At 39.6% G+C, this 15,960-nt stretch overlaps 1 protein-coding gene and 1 long non-coding RNA gene across 3 annotated transcripts; both read right to left on the bottom strand.

The window, feature by feature from the left end:
* Window positions 1–730: 730 nt before the first annotated feature.
* LOC124140195 (PI-PLC X domain-containing protein 3-like) lies at window positions 731–8,426 on the bottom strand. 2 transcript variants are annotated; one of them, XM_046507610.2, is made up of 3 exons: window positions 8,181–8,426; window positions 2,401–3,168; window positions 731–1,928 (listed from the first exon to the last, which is right to left on the bottom strand). In XM_046507610.2, the coding sequence occupies exons 1-3, from the start codon at window positions 8,263–8,265 to the stop codon at window positions 1,768–1,770; spliced, it is 1,014 nt and encodes a 337-aa protein (XP_046363566.2). In that variant the 5' UTR covers window positions 8,266–8,426; the 3' UTR covers window positions 731–1,767. The 2 variants fall into 2 exon arrangements, with proteins under 2 accessions (XP_046363566.2, XP_046363565.2); XM_046507609.2 differs by having other exon boundaries at window positions 1,807–3,168.
* Window positions 8,427–12,092: 3,666 nt separating this feature from the next.
* LOC124140194 lies at window positions 12,093–15,412 on the bottom strand. The gene is made up of 3 exons (XR_006861895.2): window positions 15,107–15,412; window positions 14,645–14,822; window positions 12,093–12,364 (listed from the first exon to the last, which is right to left on the bottom strand). It is a non-coding gene; the product is annotated as an uncharacterized LOC124140194 (long non-coding RNA).
* Window positions 15,413–15,960: the final 548 nt, after the last annotated feature.

Raw genomic sequence — 15,960 nt, 5'->3', positions numbered from 1 at the left:
TGTTACATCTATTCACATGGTGTTCTGATCTAAATTGTGTTACATCTGTTCATATGGTGTCCTGATCAATATTGTGTTACATCTGTTCAAGGGGTGTCCTGGTCCATATTGTGTTACATCTGTTCATATGGAATCCTGATCCATATTGTGTTACATCTGTTCATATGGAGTCCTGGTCAAAAGTTGTGTTACATCTGTTTACATTTGTAAATGTTTACTGTTCACCCCATCCTCGAATATCAAATGGTCGGTCCGTAGTACCGAAATATAAACCTAAAACATGTTACATCTGTTCACAGGGTGTCCTGGTCCAAATTGTGTTACATCTGTTCAAGGGATGTTCTTATCCAATTTTTGTTGCACTTGTTTACAGGATGACTGTCGTGTTCCTAATTGTGTCTTACATTTGTAAACTAGATGTCCGGGTCCAAATTATGTTGTAGGTTCCCAAATTACTTGGAATAAATCTCCATCTCCAATCGCATTCTATTCGTCCTAACTGACGCGTCTTAAGCTTCATTTCAAGTAATAGTAAATAAAAGTAAGCATGCGGTGCGTTCGTATGTGCGTGCGTGCGCAGTTTTAGAAGATTTCCGAAATATCGCAATAGATATCATCGCATAATTTACACAGCAGTTGTTCGTGTTGAGACACAATGAATGACCTTTATATATGTAACTACACAGACAAGAATTATTTCATTACTTTATTTTCAAAAACACATATATTTAATATGATGATGGAAGACAAACGAACACGTAGACATATAAATACCTCAAAATAAATATGTTGTGTTGTAAAAATGTGACGTCAAATCAGTGTTTGCACTTTTAAGAAAAGCTGTTCAGACCTACACTCGTGAATGTTTCGGCACTGTGAGATACACAACACATCGTTGAGCTCAACTAACACAACACAGACACACATTGTACGGGCGCTTATTCAATCTTAAGCGATCAACAATCAAATGTACGGCAGGGTGCAATTTGTCTCACAATAAGTGAGTGAGTGAGTATGGTTTTAGCAATAGTCCAGCAATATCACGGCGGGGGACAAAAGAAATGGGCTTCACACATTGTACCCATGTGGGGAATCGAACCCGGGTCTTCGGTGTGAAGAGCGAACGCTTTAACCACTCGACTACCCCACCACCCCTGTCTCACGATGAGCGGGGCCCACGTGGCACAGTAGTCTAAGACGCCGCAGCTCGCTCTACTAGGATCCGCTGACCATTGGTTTGAATGCTCCCTATCAGCACCATGCCCATGCTCGTTGCGTAAATTCTATGACCAGCGCCGTTTTGGCCATCAGCGCCGCGTTAAACCTAAACTCATTCCAAGTGAATGACCACTGGATTGCCGATGGAAGTAACGACTATATCACTGAGTCACAGCTTACGTCATGTCCCACTGACGTTATTATGAAACCCTGTAGATATTTCAACATATATACGTCAAAGACGTCATAATTACACGACGATGGTCATCTCTGGGATATGTTATAGTTTGATGCCTGAGGCTGAAATTCAAATGTAACCTGAAGGTATGTGATGATGTAACTTGACCACTGACTTCTCACCATATCATACAGCTCGGCAATACCACTAGATCAAAGAAACCGTGAGTATCTACACCTTTGAATCTATTCTGCTGAAAAGGTGTGTTTAACAGAGCTATACGCCTGGTTCGTATCGAGATTGAATAAAACATATAATATATAGAAACAATACCCATGCAAACTTGTAACATTTGTAAATTTTGTTGCAAATTAAAATTCGTAAACTTGAACATCATTTGCGAAGAGACCACAAAGTTGAAGATCTGGGATTCGAACTACAGACCTTCTGGTTCGAGGCTGGCCTTTTCCATGTGACCAAGGCAAGGCAAGGTGCCATCTGGGGTATCGATTGGAATACATCATTTTGATGCCTGTAAAGCGGATATGGAATTTCATTATTCTTCCAAATTCCTTTTTAAATGGTCACTAAGCAGTCACTCTAACAGGTGCCACGTCTCAGGTTCGATGACAACTCTCTTGTAAATCGCTCTTATCCTTGACCATTTGAGACACGACAATACTTGTTCATATGACTACATCCAGATGATAAAAATCTTGGCCTCATCACAGTTCATTTTCATTATATTGGTTCATGTCAAATGTCAAATGTGGTCACCTTTACTTTAGGTCATTTAACAGGGGAGTCTATTTTTTTAATAAATCACAAGTCATGAATTCACAATTTAGTATGTTGATGGTCACTCATATATTCCTTGGCAAAAATGTCCTCTGTCATCTGTTCCCGAAATGACCCCGAACTTTGACTGTTAATCCCTATGACTACAGGAATAAAATCTGCCATTTCCACAAAGTCTACAAGACAGATGTTGATCCTATACTCACCTGGGGCTTTATTCTTCACCCAGTTGACAAAAGCAGTCGTGGCAGGGCGAGCTAGAGCATTCTCCAGAGAGCAACACAAACGGAGAGCAATTGTTCCTGTGCCGGGTGTAAGGCAACCTTGCCACACGTAGAAAGTATATCCGGGGGGTCGTTTTTTCTCGGTGTAATTTGTCTCCAGGAAATCAACCAAAGATTCCTTACTTGATGTATTGGGCCAGGGAGACTGAATGACATTCTTGTTCCAGATCTTTGGAAAGGTGGCTGCGTTAAATGGGTTGTGATAAATTAGTATAATCCGACCGGGGTGGTTCCAGATGTTGGCGAGAGTGAGACTCCATAGTTTGTATTGGTACCCATTCACTGGAACCAGAAGATCGCCAACTATGTCCTCTATCTCCCATAGCAACCGGTCATGGTCTGATGGTTCCATGTTGTAAAAATGATTCATGTCTAAAATGGCGACCTCTTTCGGGTTGTCTTCGAAAAAGGTCTTAATGGTACCAAGTAAGGATTTGACATTGTCGCCATAAAGCCCATGTAAAAAGTGGAATTGTTCTGTGTCCGGTTTCTTGCACACACGTAAGTCGAAATACCGTATCCCTGCTGTGAGCTGATCCAACATTGCCATGCTTTGATTGGTTGACCATCGCTGGATGATTTTCGTGACAGCTCCGCAGCAAGAAGAACCCAGGTTCTGGATCGATTCTGATTGGTCCACCGCCACACCAAGCGATGGGTCGAGTGTAGACGTGAACGAATTGTGAGAACCTTGAACAGAAAAAAATGGAAACTAAACATTTATGAAACCCGCATTAACATCGATTGCTGTTATAACCTGCAAATCATAAAAATTATGGGAAGTGCAAAAAAGCTATTTGCAGCTGAATCGCTATTTACATGTAGCGATAGGACCCTCTTCCCTATTGTAGCTGTAAGATGTAAGATTAATTTTGCTCGAGAAATGAAAAGTTAGAATGACCATGATATTCTTCTGTCGATTGTGGTTTCAGTAGAGATGACAAGGTCGAATCAATATGACCGTTATGAATAATAAATGATAGATAAATGAATTAAAGAAGATTCAAATAGACACCCAGACAGACAGTTATACACATTATCCATGGTACGGTAATCTATGTATATACTGTCCGTTAGGTTAAATGATTATTTATTCAATTATTTTTCATTAATTACATGCAATCGACTAATTTATCTTATATATAATATATCCAATTCATCAATGACTTTTTCATTTATCAAACTATCATTATAAATTAATTCATAAAGTAGCAACTTACAATGAAATTATGCTAAAAACATGTTAATCTAAGTAGGCCTTATAAAATGTAAAGTTAAAAACAACAACACACTTCATACCCGAGACAACCGTTTTCAAAAACATAGCTTAATATGTTTTCAAATTACAACCAAAGTTTAATATAAATCATTTATTATACTACATTCAATTTGTATCGGTTTTATTCATGTATCCGTATGGTAGGGTAGCCTAGTGGTAAAAGCGTTCGTTCACAATGAGACTAATTGCAAATAAATCGTACTTGGTCGAACGGAATTCGTTTGACTTGTGACTACATGTTTACATCACAGAAATCCACACATTAGTACTTAGTGAGTGAGTGAGTGAGTGAGTGAGTGAGTATGGTTTTGCGCCGCTTTTAGCAATATTCCAGCAATATCACGGCGGGGGACACCAGAAATGGGCTTCACACATTGTACCCATGTCGGGAATCGAACCCGGGTCTTCGGCGTGACGAGCGAGCGCCATTAGTACATAGGATATACACTCTTCAAAAAGAAGAAGAAACGCACAGGGAGTAAACTTACTACACAAAAAATCCGGTACATAAATTGGATATATGTTATTGGATTTGGTTGCTTGGTTTGTTGTTTAACGCCGCACTCAGCAATATTCCAGTTATATGATGGCGGTCTGTAAATAATCGAGTCTGGACCAGACAATCCAGTGATTGACATCATGAACATCGATCCACGCAATTGGGATCGATGACAATCATGACATGCATCAACCAAGTCAGCGAGCCTGACCGCCCGATCCCGTTAGTCGCCTCCTACGACAAGCATAGTCGCCTTTTACGGCAAGCATGGGTTGCTGAAGACCTATTCTAGCCCGGATCTTCACGGGTCATATGATATTGGAAAATGTTGGTGGCCTGATATTCGACAAACGCTGAGTCAAAACGCAGCCATTGTCGATTTGCAATGTCTTAAACGGCATTATTTTCACATTTGTTAAAAAATCTTATGGAGGAAAACAGTAAAGCAAAATGCACACGCAAGTTCGAAAATGCCGAGACTCGGAACATCGCCATAGGACGTATCCAAAGAGGAGAATCGCAATCTTCTGTTGGACGCCAATTCATCGTCCACCACAGCATCATTTGCCGCCTTTGGGACCGATACACACAGTTCAATACCACTGCCGACCGTCCGAGAACCGGCCGACCAAGAGTTACCATGCATCCCTGCACAGGATCGCTACATTCGACTGTTCCATCTACGTCATCGCAATGCCACAGCTACGCAGACTGCACAACGCATCCCTGGTTTGTGGAGGATACCGGACTAGACTGTCAGGAACCATCTTCGCTAAGCTGGAATCCGACCCAGAAGATCAGTTATCGTTCCTGTTTTGCAACTGACCCATCGTCAGTGACGCTAGCGTTGGTGCCATACCTTACAGCCTTGGAATTTGAGAAACTGGAGACGAGTGTGGTTTAGCGATGAATCACGATTTCTTCTTCACCGGCGAGATGGAAGACAGCGTGTTTATCGTCGTCGAAATAAGCGTTTTGTCCCACATTGTGTACGTGAATTCGACAAATTCGGTGGCGGAAGTGTCATGGTATGGGGGCCATTTCCGACACCACGAGATCTGACTTGGTTGTGGTTCAGGGAAATTTGACAGCAAATCGCTACATGAATCAAATTCTTCAACCTCATCTTCTTTCAATCATTGACCGCCAGAGGGAGCTGTTTCAACTGGACACAGCTCGTGTCTACCTTCAGACTACCTTCATAATGCCAACATCAACGGCTTGCCCTGACCGTCGAGATCTCCAGATCTCAACCCAATCTAACACCTCTGGGATGAACTCGATCGACGTGTATGTCAACGTCAGAACACGCTACAGACACTCCCACAACTGACCAACGCGTTACAAGCAGAATGATACAGAATTCCGCACTCATCCAGTCAGCGCTGAGGAGATGCAGACCCGTGATTGCTGCCACACGAGATACTGAGTTCAGCGCAAACTTGCGGCCTTATTTGACATGACAACGAACAGTTTTCAATGCCCTTGTACAACGACTCCATGTCACTATCGAGCTCCAAAATTTCATATTTGTATCTATGATATTCAATTAAATATATCGACTTTATTAGGTGCAATAAATTTACTAAAAGCTTTTTTTGAAGAATTTATGTACTTTTTTTATGACTTCAGGTGGTTCAAAAGACTAGTGCAAAACCTATTTGAGCAGAATAGTAGCACGGAGCACTGGTACATGTTCCCCGCAAAATCATACCAAAAGATGGTACTTGTTGTTACCTTGTCTGGCGTTCGGCATTGAGGGTCTAAAACGAGGACTGTTCGGCTTGGCTTCAGTACACTGTGTCTGAGTGGGGAATTCATGTTAAAACTGCGGCACGGTATTTCAGTAGGCCTGCACTATAAAATCGGCCTTAGTCCGGACCAGTACAAGAAGCCCCCCCCCCCCCCCCCACACACACACACACGCAAGCATGCTCGTCGCTATATAAGTGCATAAATCTTGAACGCGACATCTCACACCTCACGTCTTTTGGCAGATATTTCTTTGGATTTGACAAAAAAACACCACATCATTGTAAATTCATCCTTAATATTCACACAAGTTTATATGTCCAAACTTTCGTAAAGCCTTTCACATACAAAGATCAATTAAAATTTACAGTTAGGGAGGTGACGAATTCTTCCTTGATAGCGTTACGTCACACACATATATGAAATACCATCTTCAAAGCCACTAATTGTCTAGGAAGTATCTTTACATGATGGATGTTGGGATGGCTAATCTGTTACATGATCCAGGATCGGTCTGCGCATGCGTAATTGAACTACGTATGTGACAAGAATGTAGTCTCATGTGTTGTCAACAGATACCGCGGTATGGACAGAACACGGAAGTGTTTATCTAAAACACAATTTTTAAAGTTATTGAAATAAATTTCAAAGAATTTCGTTGCAACAGACTAATATTGAAAATAACAGGTTTTAGTCATACTGCAAGCTAATTTAATATACATTTATTGATGTAATTTGGCATACACACTGTCATTTGTCAATGTTATAATTATTTTTATTCTTTTCACAGCGAGTGATATACGTGTGCCGTGCAGAAAGCCTTGAGCACTCTTATCTATTGTGGACGTTGAATTTCTCAGTTTCAGCACATCAAGTTAAGTGTTGCAAGTCGCGCCATGTGAACATGTATATGTTACTCTCAATGTGTAAAATCACTGAAATTTTCAGTTAGGCAATTTACAAAACGCCAAAATATTTCAGTCATTATATTCAGTTAGATTGACTAAAAGTATTAAGAAGTTCCAAAAGGCTTAAAAACATCACAGTCGAATAATTATACATATACAAAATAAAAAAACAACAACAATCATACAATGACTTTCGTTTTCTTTTAATCCTATCATTTTCCGTCACTGGGTGATGAAATATATCTTAAAATGTTCGGAATTCGTGATCAAAATATAATAAACAGAAAATACAATTGTAAAATGACTGAAAGATTTTGGCGTTTTTTGTAAGTTGCCTAATTGAACATTTCAGCCATTTTACACATTGACTGTAACATATACAGCCTTTGTATATTTCATGACGCAAAGACAAACCATTCACAACACATTCCGACTTTCAGAGTGGGCTCTGTGACATACATACCGTGCTCACGCATATATTCAGTTGTGCGAGGACATTGCGTTTGTGTCCTACCTAAAGCATATTTGCGAAGCCACACCTCGTTACTTGGTTTTGTCATAGTTCAATATACCCGCGAAAGGTAGAATATAGGTTTTCAGCAACCAATGCTTGCCGTAAAATGCGACTATGCCTGTCGTAAGAGGCGACTAACGGGATCGGGTGGTCAGGCTCGCTGACTTGGTTGATGCATGTCAACAATCTTAATTGTGTGGATCGATGCTCATGTTGTCCATCACTGGATTGTCTGGTCCAGACTCAATTATTTACAAAACGCCTCATATAGCTGAAATATTTCTGAGTGCGAATTTAAACAACAAACAAATAAACATCATAGTTCAATAACTAACGCGTGTACACGGAAAGATGCTACACTGTATATTTGTCATGAAGTCCTACATGAATACGATAACAATAAGAACAAGAACAACAATAATAATAATAATAATGGTGATGCTATTGGGCCTATAGAATACACACACATAAATAAGAGTAATAATCATCTGGTTAATGTTAGCTAGAGAATCTTGTCAACCATACAGGTAAAGAATAATCAATACCGATCAATGCGATCACTAAGGATATATTCGTGTGTCACTCAGCAATAGGCAATGTAGACAAAGCTTATTGACACAAAGACAAAACACACTGAGTTAAACGCCAGTAGATGGGCGTAGCTATGCTCAACCCTTCAATGTTAACATTGAAAAGCTAATCATACAATTACGAAAACTTCTCAAATACGAATAATCAATATCAACCAACCTGGTATTGCGAGGTGGCCGAGGGGGACTTTAGTCAGACGCTCAGGTAGATTCCCCATCCAGTTTGAGTAGTCAGCGTTCGACATTTTTAACACCTGTTATCACCTGTAATTAGCAGCTTATACTTATACCTGTGACTCCAACAGCATCAGGTATGTAATGTGTTCACGCCAACATCAGATGGAATTATAAGGTCATATATTCCCTACCAGCGTTACCGCACCAGACAGTCATATAGCTACACGCGTTGCTGGACACGCCTCGAGCAGTTTAAGTGCGCGTTAGGGCCAGGATTTATGGCTGGTCATTAAGAATACCACTTGGTGATAACGATCACGAGCTTGACGTTAGTAAAGCGGTAATACCTATCTATTACATATAAAACAAAAGTGAATTGGGCGATTCATGCCTGGAGCGCCCTGTTGGCAAAGGTGAAGCCAATCCCAGTCTCTTGACTTTGAAATTATTTTACTGCTTGGTCTTATGCATCGATCTTTAATCTTCCTAAACCTGAGTCATAAAGTGATCAATGATGAAGATTTGTTTGTTCACAGCTATATAACCGTACACAGCTATATAACAACTAAACTGACGTCCACAAGAAAGTACACCAAGAGATGATTGAAGCAAAGCGAAAACATATTGGAAGGAAAAACATATTTAATTGAGAGTGGCGTTTAGCATCACGTGCACACTCTAATAAAGAAAAACCTTTACTAGTAATAATGACAAAACATACAGAATGAGATAATTCACATTGCCAAAACACAATATGTAACAACAGACTTGTAAGTCACTTCAAAGTCACAAATCACCGGTTTAATATTGACTATGTCCATCCCGTGCATCATCGCAGGCCACAACACGTCGCCGCGTCAATGACGTCAAACGCCTGATGACGTTAGCGGAAATCCGTTCGAGGAAACATCGCTCCAGGTCCTGACGGTTGACTGGTGTTACTGGTCGCCTTCTGACTTGCATGCCAAGATGACCCCGCAAATGGTCGATGGAGTTCATGTCAGAGCATGCAGGACATGGCAAACATTGGCGTTCATCTCGTTGAGGTTGCCCCGTGTCAGCCTTGCAGTTAGGGGTCTAGCTTTATCAAGTTCGACGACTATACCGCGGGGTGGTTGGTGGATAAATGATAGCACAACGCGTCGCAAAACTTTATTCCGATACTTCTGGAGTTAATGTTGCAGGTCTCCACAGATTCCTCCCTCGATCAAAGCACCACGCATCCAAATGGCTGGACTTCCTTGGAACAGTTCGGTTTCTCTTTCTGAAAGCAGCGTTAAACATCAGACAAACAATCACTGTTGAAAAATGATTGTTCCACACATGAACAAACAACTTGTCAACACAAGATCCTGATTTGAATTCGATTTGGGCGACGTCAAAAGACAGGTTCCACACTGACAAGACAGTATATCAAGGCCCATCTGCCAGTCTCTCCTCCCGGGTACAAGGAGCTGCGTCCGGATCACAAGAACACAACTCACGATAAAGGGACTGACCTAAGTTGACGTTTTCTCGGAGTCACCACGGGGATATCATGTATAGAAAAAACCAATTATCTGTGTCGCACTTGCTTTGCTTGTTCGGGTTCAACCCACAGAAACAGTCGTGCAACTCGTGACAAGCCGGACGGCGTCTTGCAGGTTCCAGATAGGACATAGCCATGACTGTGGGATGTATGTTTTTTTTATGAAATCAAAATCTAGATCGTAAACAAGCAAGTCTATAGCCAACTCTATTCCACATATGAAAACAGAGGCAGGAAAAAAATATATTTTAGATGAGAGAAATGTATTGTGTAATAAAAGATTTCATAGAGTATGTGTTAGTCTAGAGAGGTGAGAGTAGTAAGGATTACCCGAGACTAATAAGGTTTTCTATAATCTTGTTTGTTTTGCTCCGTTTTGAGTAGAAAGTAATTTGTGTTAACAATTACAGCTGTTATGGGCCTGTCAAACGTTTTAATATAGCCACGTAGAATTATGTGTCGATATGCGATAGGTAATTTTACAAGAAGCTTAGTCTAACTGTACCGATTTAAATCCGCCGTCAGATTAAGATATGTTAAGTGCTGTTCAAGATTAACTTTTGTCGCCAATGTTGCCTACTGTGACCTGACAAGACCTGTTTTAAAATCTTAAAAGGACGCATATGGATTCTCTACCAATAACCTATTTTAGGCCCTAATATCCTATTGTAGTTTCATTTAGTTTTCTTACCTATGTCCTTGTTCACTCACTATCCTTAACATGTTGTGCTGTATTGTGTATACGAAATTCCCTGTGGATTCGTAATTCTATTTTGGAATGGCGTTTGTGTAAAGTTTTTGATACGTTTATGTATATCTTATATTTGTTCCTTAATGTATTGTACATATTGTGAGATGTTAATGTTGTATCTGCCTGTATGTCTGCCAGGGTATGATAGTTGTATGATAGCTCACTTAAATGTTTATTTTGCAACAAAGATTTTGATAGATTTTCTTCCTTTCAAGTAAAGTATGTACAATGTAAACGACGTTTTCAGTATAACGATTTCAAGTAGTTGGTATTTATATACGTGTGGGGGTATTTAAGAACAAAACAAACAAAAACATTTAGACAATTTCATTATTTTATGACAGGGTTTCTCAAGTTCCGATATAAGAAAAGCTTCAAATCTATATAATACATTAATTAAACAAACCTACCGACAGGCACAAAGATATGCATGCATTGAAGTACAGCCCGGGTTAGACTACGTCTTCATCAACCCATGCTTACCGACATCCTATTGTTCTCCAATCTGGTTAAATATCACAAACAGGGATGTATTAATGTCCCCGGGATGATGTTAATACAACTTCCGTTTATATTCTAACATATTACCGTATCTCTCTAGAAATATATTTTGCATTTGAACACAATGTAACGTAATGTAAAATCAGTGACAAATGTTTTCTTTATATTCACGCGGAACGAAAAAGCACCCTTCGTATCTGTAGCCCAGTGAGTGTACCACAAGGCAACAGACGCGCTCACAATGCTTTTAAGAATGTCTTTTTCAAGTACCGTACGCCAGCAACAGATATTATCCGCCTGTTTCCTAAGGTTCATGGAAAGTATGTTTGAAACATAAAAATAATTATGTTGATAAACGTTGTTTTAAGTTTCTTTTTTTGGTGCGATAAAACACTTACCATCGGGTTTTTATGAGGTTTTATCCCTTGGATTTCGGTTTTAAATCTCATAAAAACCCTCTTTTGTGTTTTATCCTACACATAATAACACCTTAACGTTAAGTTGGCAAAGTGCAAAGGTGATCTATGCATATGTTTTCAGGACATCGTTTATGCCATAATATTGAGTAGAAAAGAATTAGTTGTATTAATATTGATCTTCTGTTTTCGGCTATCTTGATTGTCAGGAAATTATATATTATCATGAGAAATATCACTGTATGAAACATCGGAATCATATGTATAATCAGGTTAACTCGAACTTCATAATCTCGATGCATCGTTTAAGACGAGATAACTATTCGAGATAACTATCAATTCGAACTATACATATCTCGAATATTCGATATCCCCCAGAACGTAATAGTTTTAGTACCATAGTGTATACATACGAACTACGCACCCGTGGGTTTCTGAGCATGAATATATAGATTCCCAGCAGCCAGTGCGTGATTGTTTGTTTGTTGTTTAACGCCGCACTCAGCAATATTCCAGCTATATGACGGCAATCTGTAATCAGTCGAGCCTGGACCAAACAATCGAGTTATTGACATCATGAGCATCGATCTACACAAATTGGAATGCAATGACTAACCAAGTCAACGAATCTGACCACCCGATCCCGTTAGTCGCTTTTTACGGCAAGCATGGGTTGCTGAGGACCTATTCTAACCCGGATCTTCACGGGACGCCGGTCGGCCAGTGCTTGTAACAGGCGACAAACGGGATCGGGTGGTCAGGATCTGTGACTTTGTTGATGCGTGTCATCGTGTTCCAAATGTGTCGATCAAGATTCATGATGTCATCCACGGGATTGCTGGCCCAGGGTTTCCCAAAAACATTACAAACACCATATGTAAACCTTTAGTAATTTAACTTTAACAACCAAATCAAAAAGTTTACATTTAAAAAGGAGGGTGGATCTTCTCCCCTCCCTTTTGGGTCCGTCACTGAAACAAAGAAACAAGGTATTTGTCTTGTGTTTTTAGACGATTTTTGATGAAAACAAACTGTAACTCGATCCATAAATAAATAAGCCTATTTTAAATACCGTGATATGTCCAAAATGCTTCACACAGATAAAGCGACGTTAGGTGGATTTTACGAGCGATTCACTTTCCAAGGTATATTAATTCGTGTGTTGCCTTGTACGTACACACACATGATATAGAAATAATACCATGAGCGTGTGTCTTTCTGATTTTTCGAAACGAGTGCCAGAATGTTTGTACTTCACGGGCGATAATGGTTGACATTCATGAATTCAGTATGTATGGGTCACGGTACTAATAATGCCAGGCTGCTATCAGGACCCACATGCTTAAGAAGCTGAGGGCCCTGACTAAACTGTTCGGGCCCTAATTTAAGAAACTGCAGCTTATTCTAAATATATGGACATGTAAATTTACTACATACCCTAAGGACCCATACAAGTTTGAAACTACGGATCCGACACGAGATCTACCTGCCACGGGCCCACGCACAGGCGCAGTACACATAGAATGTATGTAAGAACTTTAACTTATTATTCATAATCATTAACAGCTGTTAAGGAGAAGTAGCGTGCTGCAAAGCGAGAACTGTGTCGATAGGCTCGCAGTATCGCCATGACAACAACGCATGAAGTCGTTTACAATGAGCCAGATTTCATTCACCAAGTGTATTGCCCCGTTGTATCATTACCCCGGTCAATGGGTCAGAATATGATGTTGTTGTTTGCCAAATAACACATAATTAATGGATATGACCTTCGAACCGTCCTGTTTGGCAATGTCAACCTAGACAAGAAAAATACTTCTTTATATCATTGATTTTGTAATAATTTCTTCACTATGGGCAAAGCATTTGTATAGACATTCACTCTTATATATATCTCACCAACATTTACTGTTTATCTTTGATATACCTCACTGTTTCAAGTGGACATAGATAATGTTTAAAAATGAAAAGAAAAAACAACAAATGAATTTTACCAAGAAAACCCATCCAACTTTACTAGTCAAACCTGTCCATATTTTGAGACACGCCCATGAGGTGATATACCCAAGTCTCGAACACATGACAGCAGTTGACGTAATGTGATATACACAAGTGTCAAACATATGATAGCAGTTGACATAAGGTGATATACCCAAGACTCGAACACATGATATCAGTTGACATAAGGTGATTTATTACTTGCCCGTGAAGAGATCACCCGTTTAATAAACATACAGCTGTTTTACACATTGTGTAATACCAAAACGCATGCTTATGTACTCTCGGAACACGTTTCACGAACAAATATTGAAAGCTCTCAACATCCCTTGGCTTATTCAACGACATTGCGTATGGAGTTGATAGATCACTGAGAGGAGCTTATGCACACTCGATGACCCCAGCAACCTTGTTGCTAGGCTGACGTCACATGGCATTGTTTCGCCGATGGACCTTGCAACAAAATTCCACAATTTACGTCATCGGGTATTGTGACGTGATTGTAAACTTTGAGGTGCAAGGCCCGTTTCACAAGGCGATCGTATTGTAGCGCAACGACAGTCGTTAGTCTAAGTTAAAGTATGTGAGTTGCGATTAGCCCTACGATAATTTTGTGGAACGGACGCCTGAATTCTAAAGGTGGACCGTTGTATGGTATTAAATTCATACGTTTCAACGTTTGACGTGTTTGAAGTATTATTCTGTTAAACTCAATTGGACTATGCCGTGGATCGTGTAGGTGTCAGCCTATTCATACTCAACAGTATAATTCTAAAAACGTTATCAATGGCAAGTAATAAATAAAATACTAAACTCGCTCCCGTGTAAAACCAATTTTATGAAACTCGTGAATAGTTGTGGTATCTGACGAGCGAAAGCGAGTCAGATACCACAACTATTCACTCGTTTCATAAAATTGGTATTACACGGGAGCGAGTTTAGTATTCTATATATACCCAAGTCTCGAACACATGACAGCCGTTGACATAAGGTGATATACCCAAGTCTCGAACACATGATATCAGTTGACATAAGGTGATATACCCAAGTCTCGAACACATGATATCAGTTGACATAAGGTGATATACCCAAGACTCGAACACATGACAGCCGTTGACATAAGGTGATATAAGGGTCGAGGGTTGATATGGGGTATGATATGAAAACTGCCATATAATAATCTTTTTTATCATATACCATAAAATAAAATTGTAAAATGTATCTGTTTGCAAGTGAATGCAAAACATTTTTACCTTGTTTGGAAGTCATTGTCACTGGAAGGCAAGCGGAGAGATGAGCAGACGAGCAGACGATGCACTAAGGAACGTAACTCTAACTTCTTACCATCCCGGCTGAAGCGGTCGCCCATTCAAAATGCAGTGATAAGCCTTTTCAGCCTGGCAGGGTGTCGTACGGGTCTGGTTACACCCCCTGTGATATGACCATCTCCATGTTAACTCTATCGCACATGCCAAACATCATTGATAGGTATATGATAAGTTGTCATAATGTGCCTGAAAATTGTTAGAATATGATGAAAGACTGGCTTTATAACGTATTATAGATAATACAGAGGGTGCGCGATCCCTTGAGTCATTAACACACACAAACAAATAATATATTTCTAGGTTTATGGGATGGTATTATACCATGATAACAAACTGCGGGTTAGATTATGATCCTAGCATTCTATGCTAGTCGTTAGAGGCGATTACATGGATAGGTCATTGGTTGATCTGCATGTTATCCAACCCCGACGGCGTGCAGGACGATTTGCTCATGCTATAAGTCACTGGTTTGTTTGGCCCGGACTCGCTATGCAGCTGGAATAAATATGAAGAAATCCATCGTCTAAAAATTGTTTGCATTGTGTTCATTGGCAACACATATTGAACGATAATTTATTTATTTTCAAATATTGTTACTTACAATAAATGTTCAGCGTATTTACCATATATTTCTTACAATATTGTTTATCAATACGGAGGGGTTGTTGAACGATTGTTTATTTACATACATATACGCAAAAGAAAAATGAATACACATGACAATCGGTACTGGGAGAAGAGGTACAGGTAATCGACTTGAGGATGGTGAGGATATGCGGGAAATACCCACCTGTGCATAAAATGGACAGGTGGGATTCTATTGAAGGAGTCATCATTATTAAGATACGGCTAAATATTTTTAAAGCTTGTACATTTTATCATCCTTAAAAAGGCCGTACGTACTGTTGATATCTCATATAAGAAATAAACGCCTCGTGGCGTAATATAACAACTCCCATTTGTCTTTTATTTTTAAAGCATATACGCAAAGCAATATATATATATATATATATATATATATATATATATATATATATATATATCACCCGGCCCTAAACTCACACGCTTATGTCTTTGCTAGATTAAGCTAGATAGATACACCTGTGAACGTTTTCTACACGCTAATAGATCCCATTCTGAAGTTTGTGCATATAAACTATGTACCATTTGACTGTGTACAGTAAAAACGCCCACGAAATATTTCACGATGATACTATTTACCCAGTCAGTCGTATCGCCAC

The sequence above is a fragment of the Haliotis rufescens genome, unplaced genomic scaffold, assembly GCF_023055435.1.
Source record: "Haliotis rufescens isolate VD_foot unplaced genomic scaffold, xgHalRufe1.0.p SCAF_23, whole genome shotgun sequence".
Lineage (NCBI taxonomy): Eukaryota > Metazoa > Mollusca > Gastropoda > Lepetellida > Haliotidae > Haliotis > Haliotis rufescens.
The sequence above is the reverse complement of the archived record's forward strand: the minus strand, read 5'-3'. Positions and strand labels throughout refer to the sequence as shown.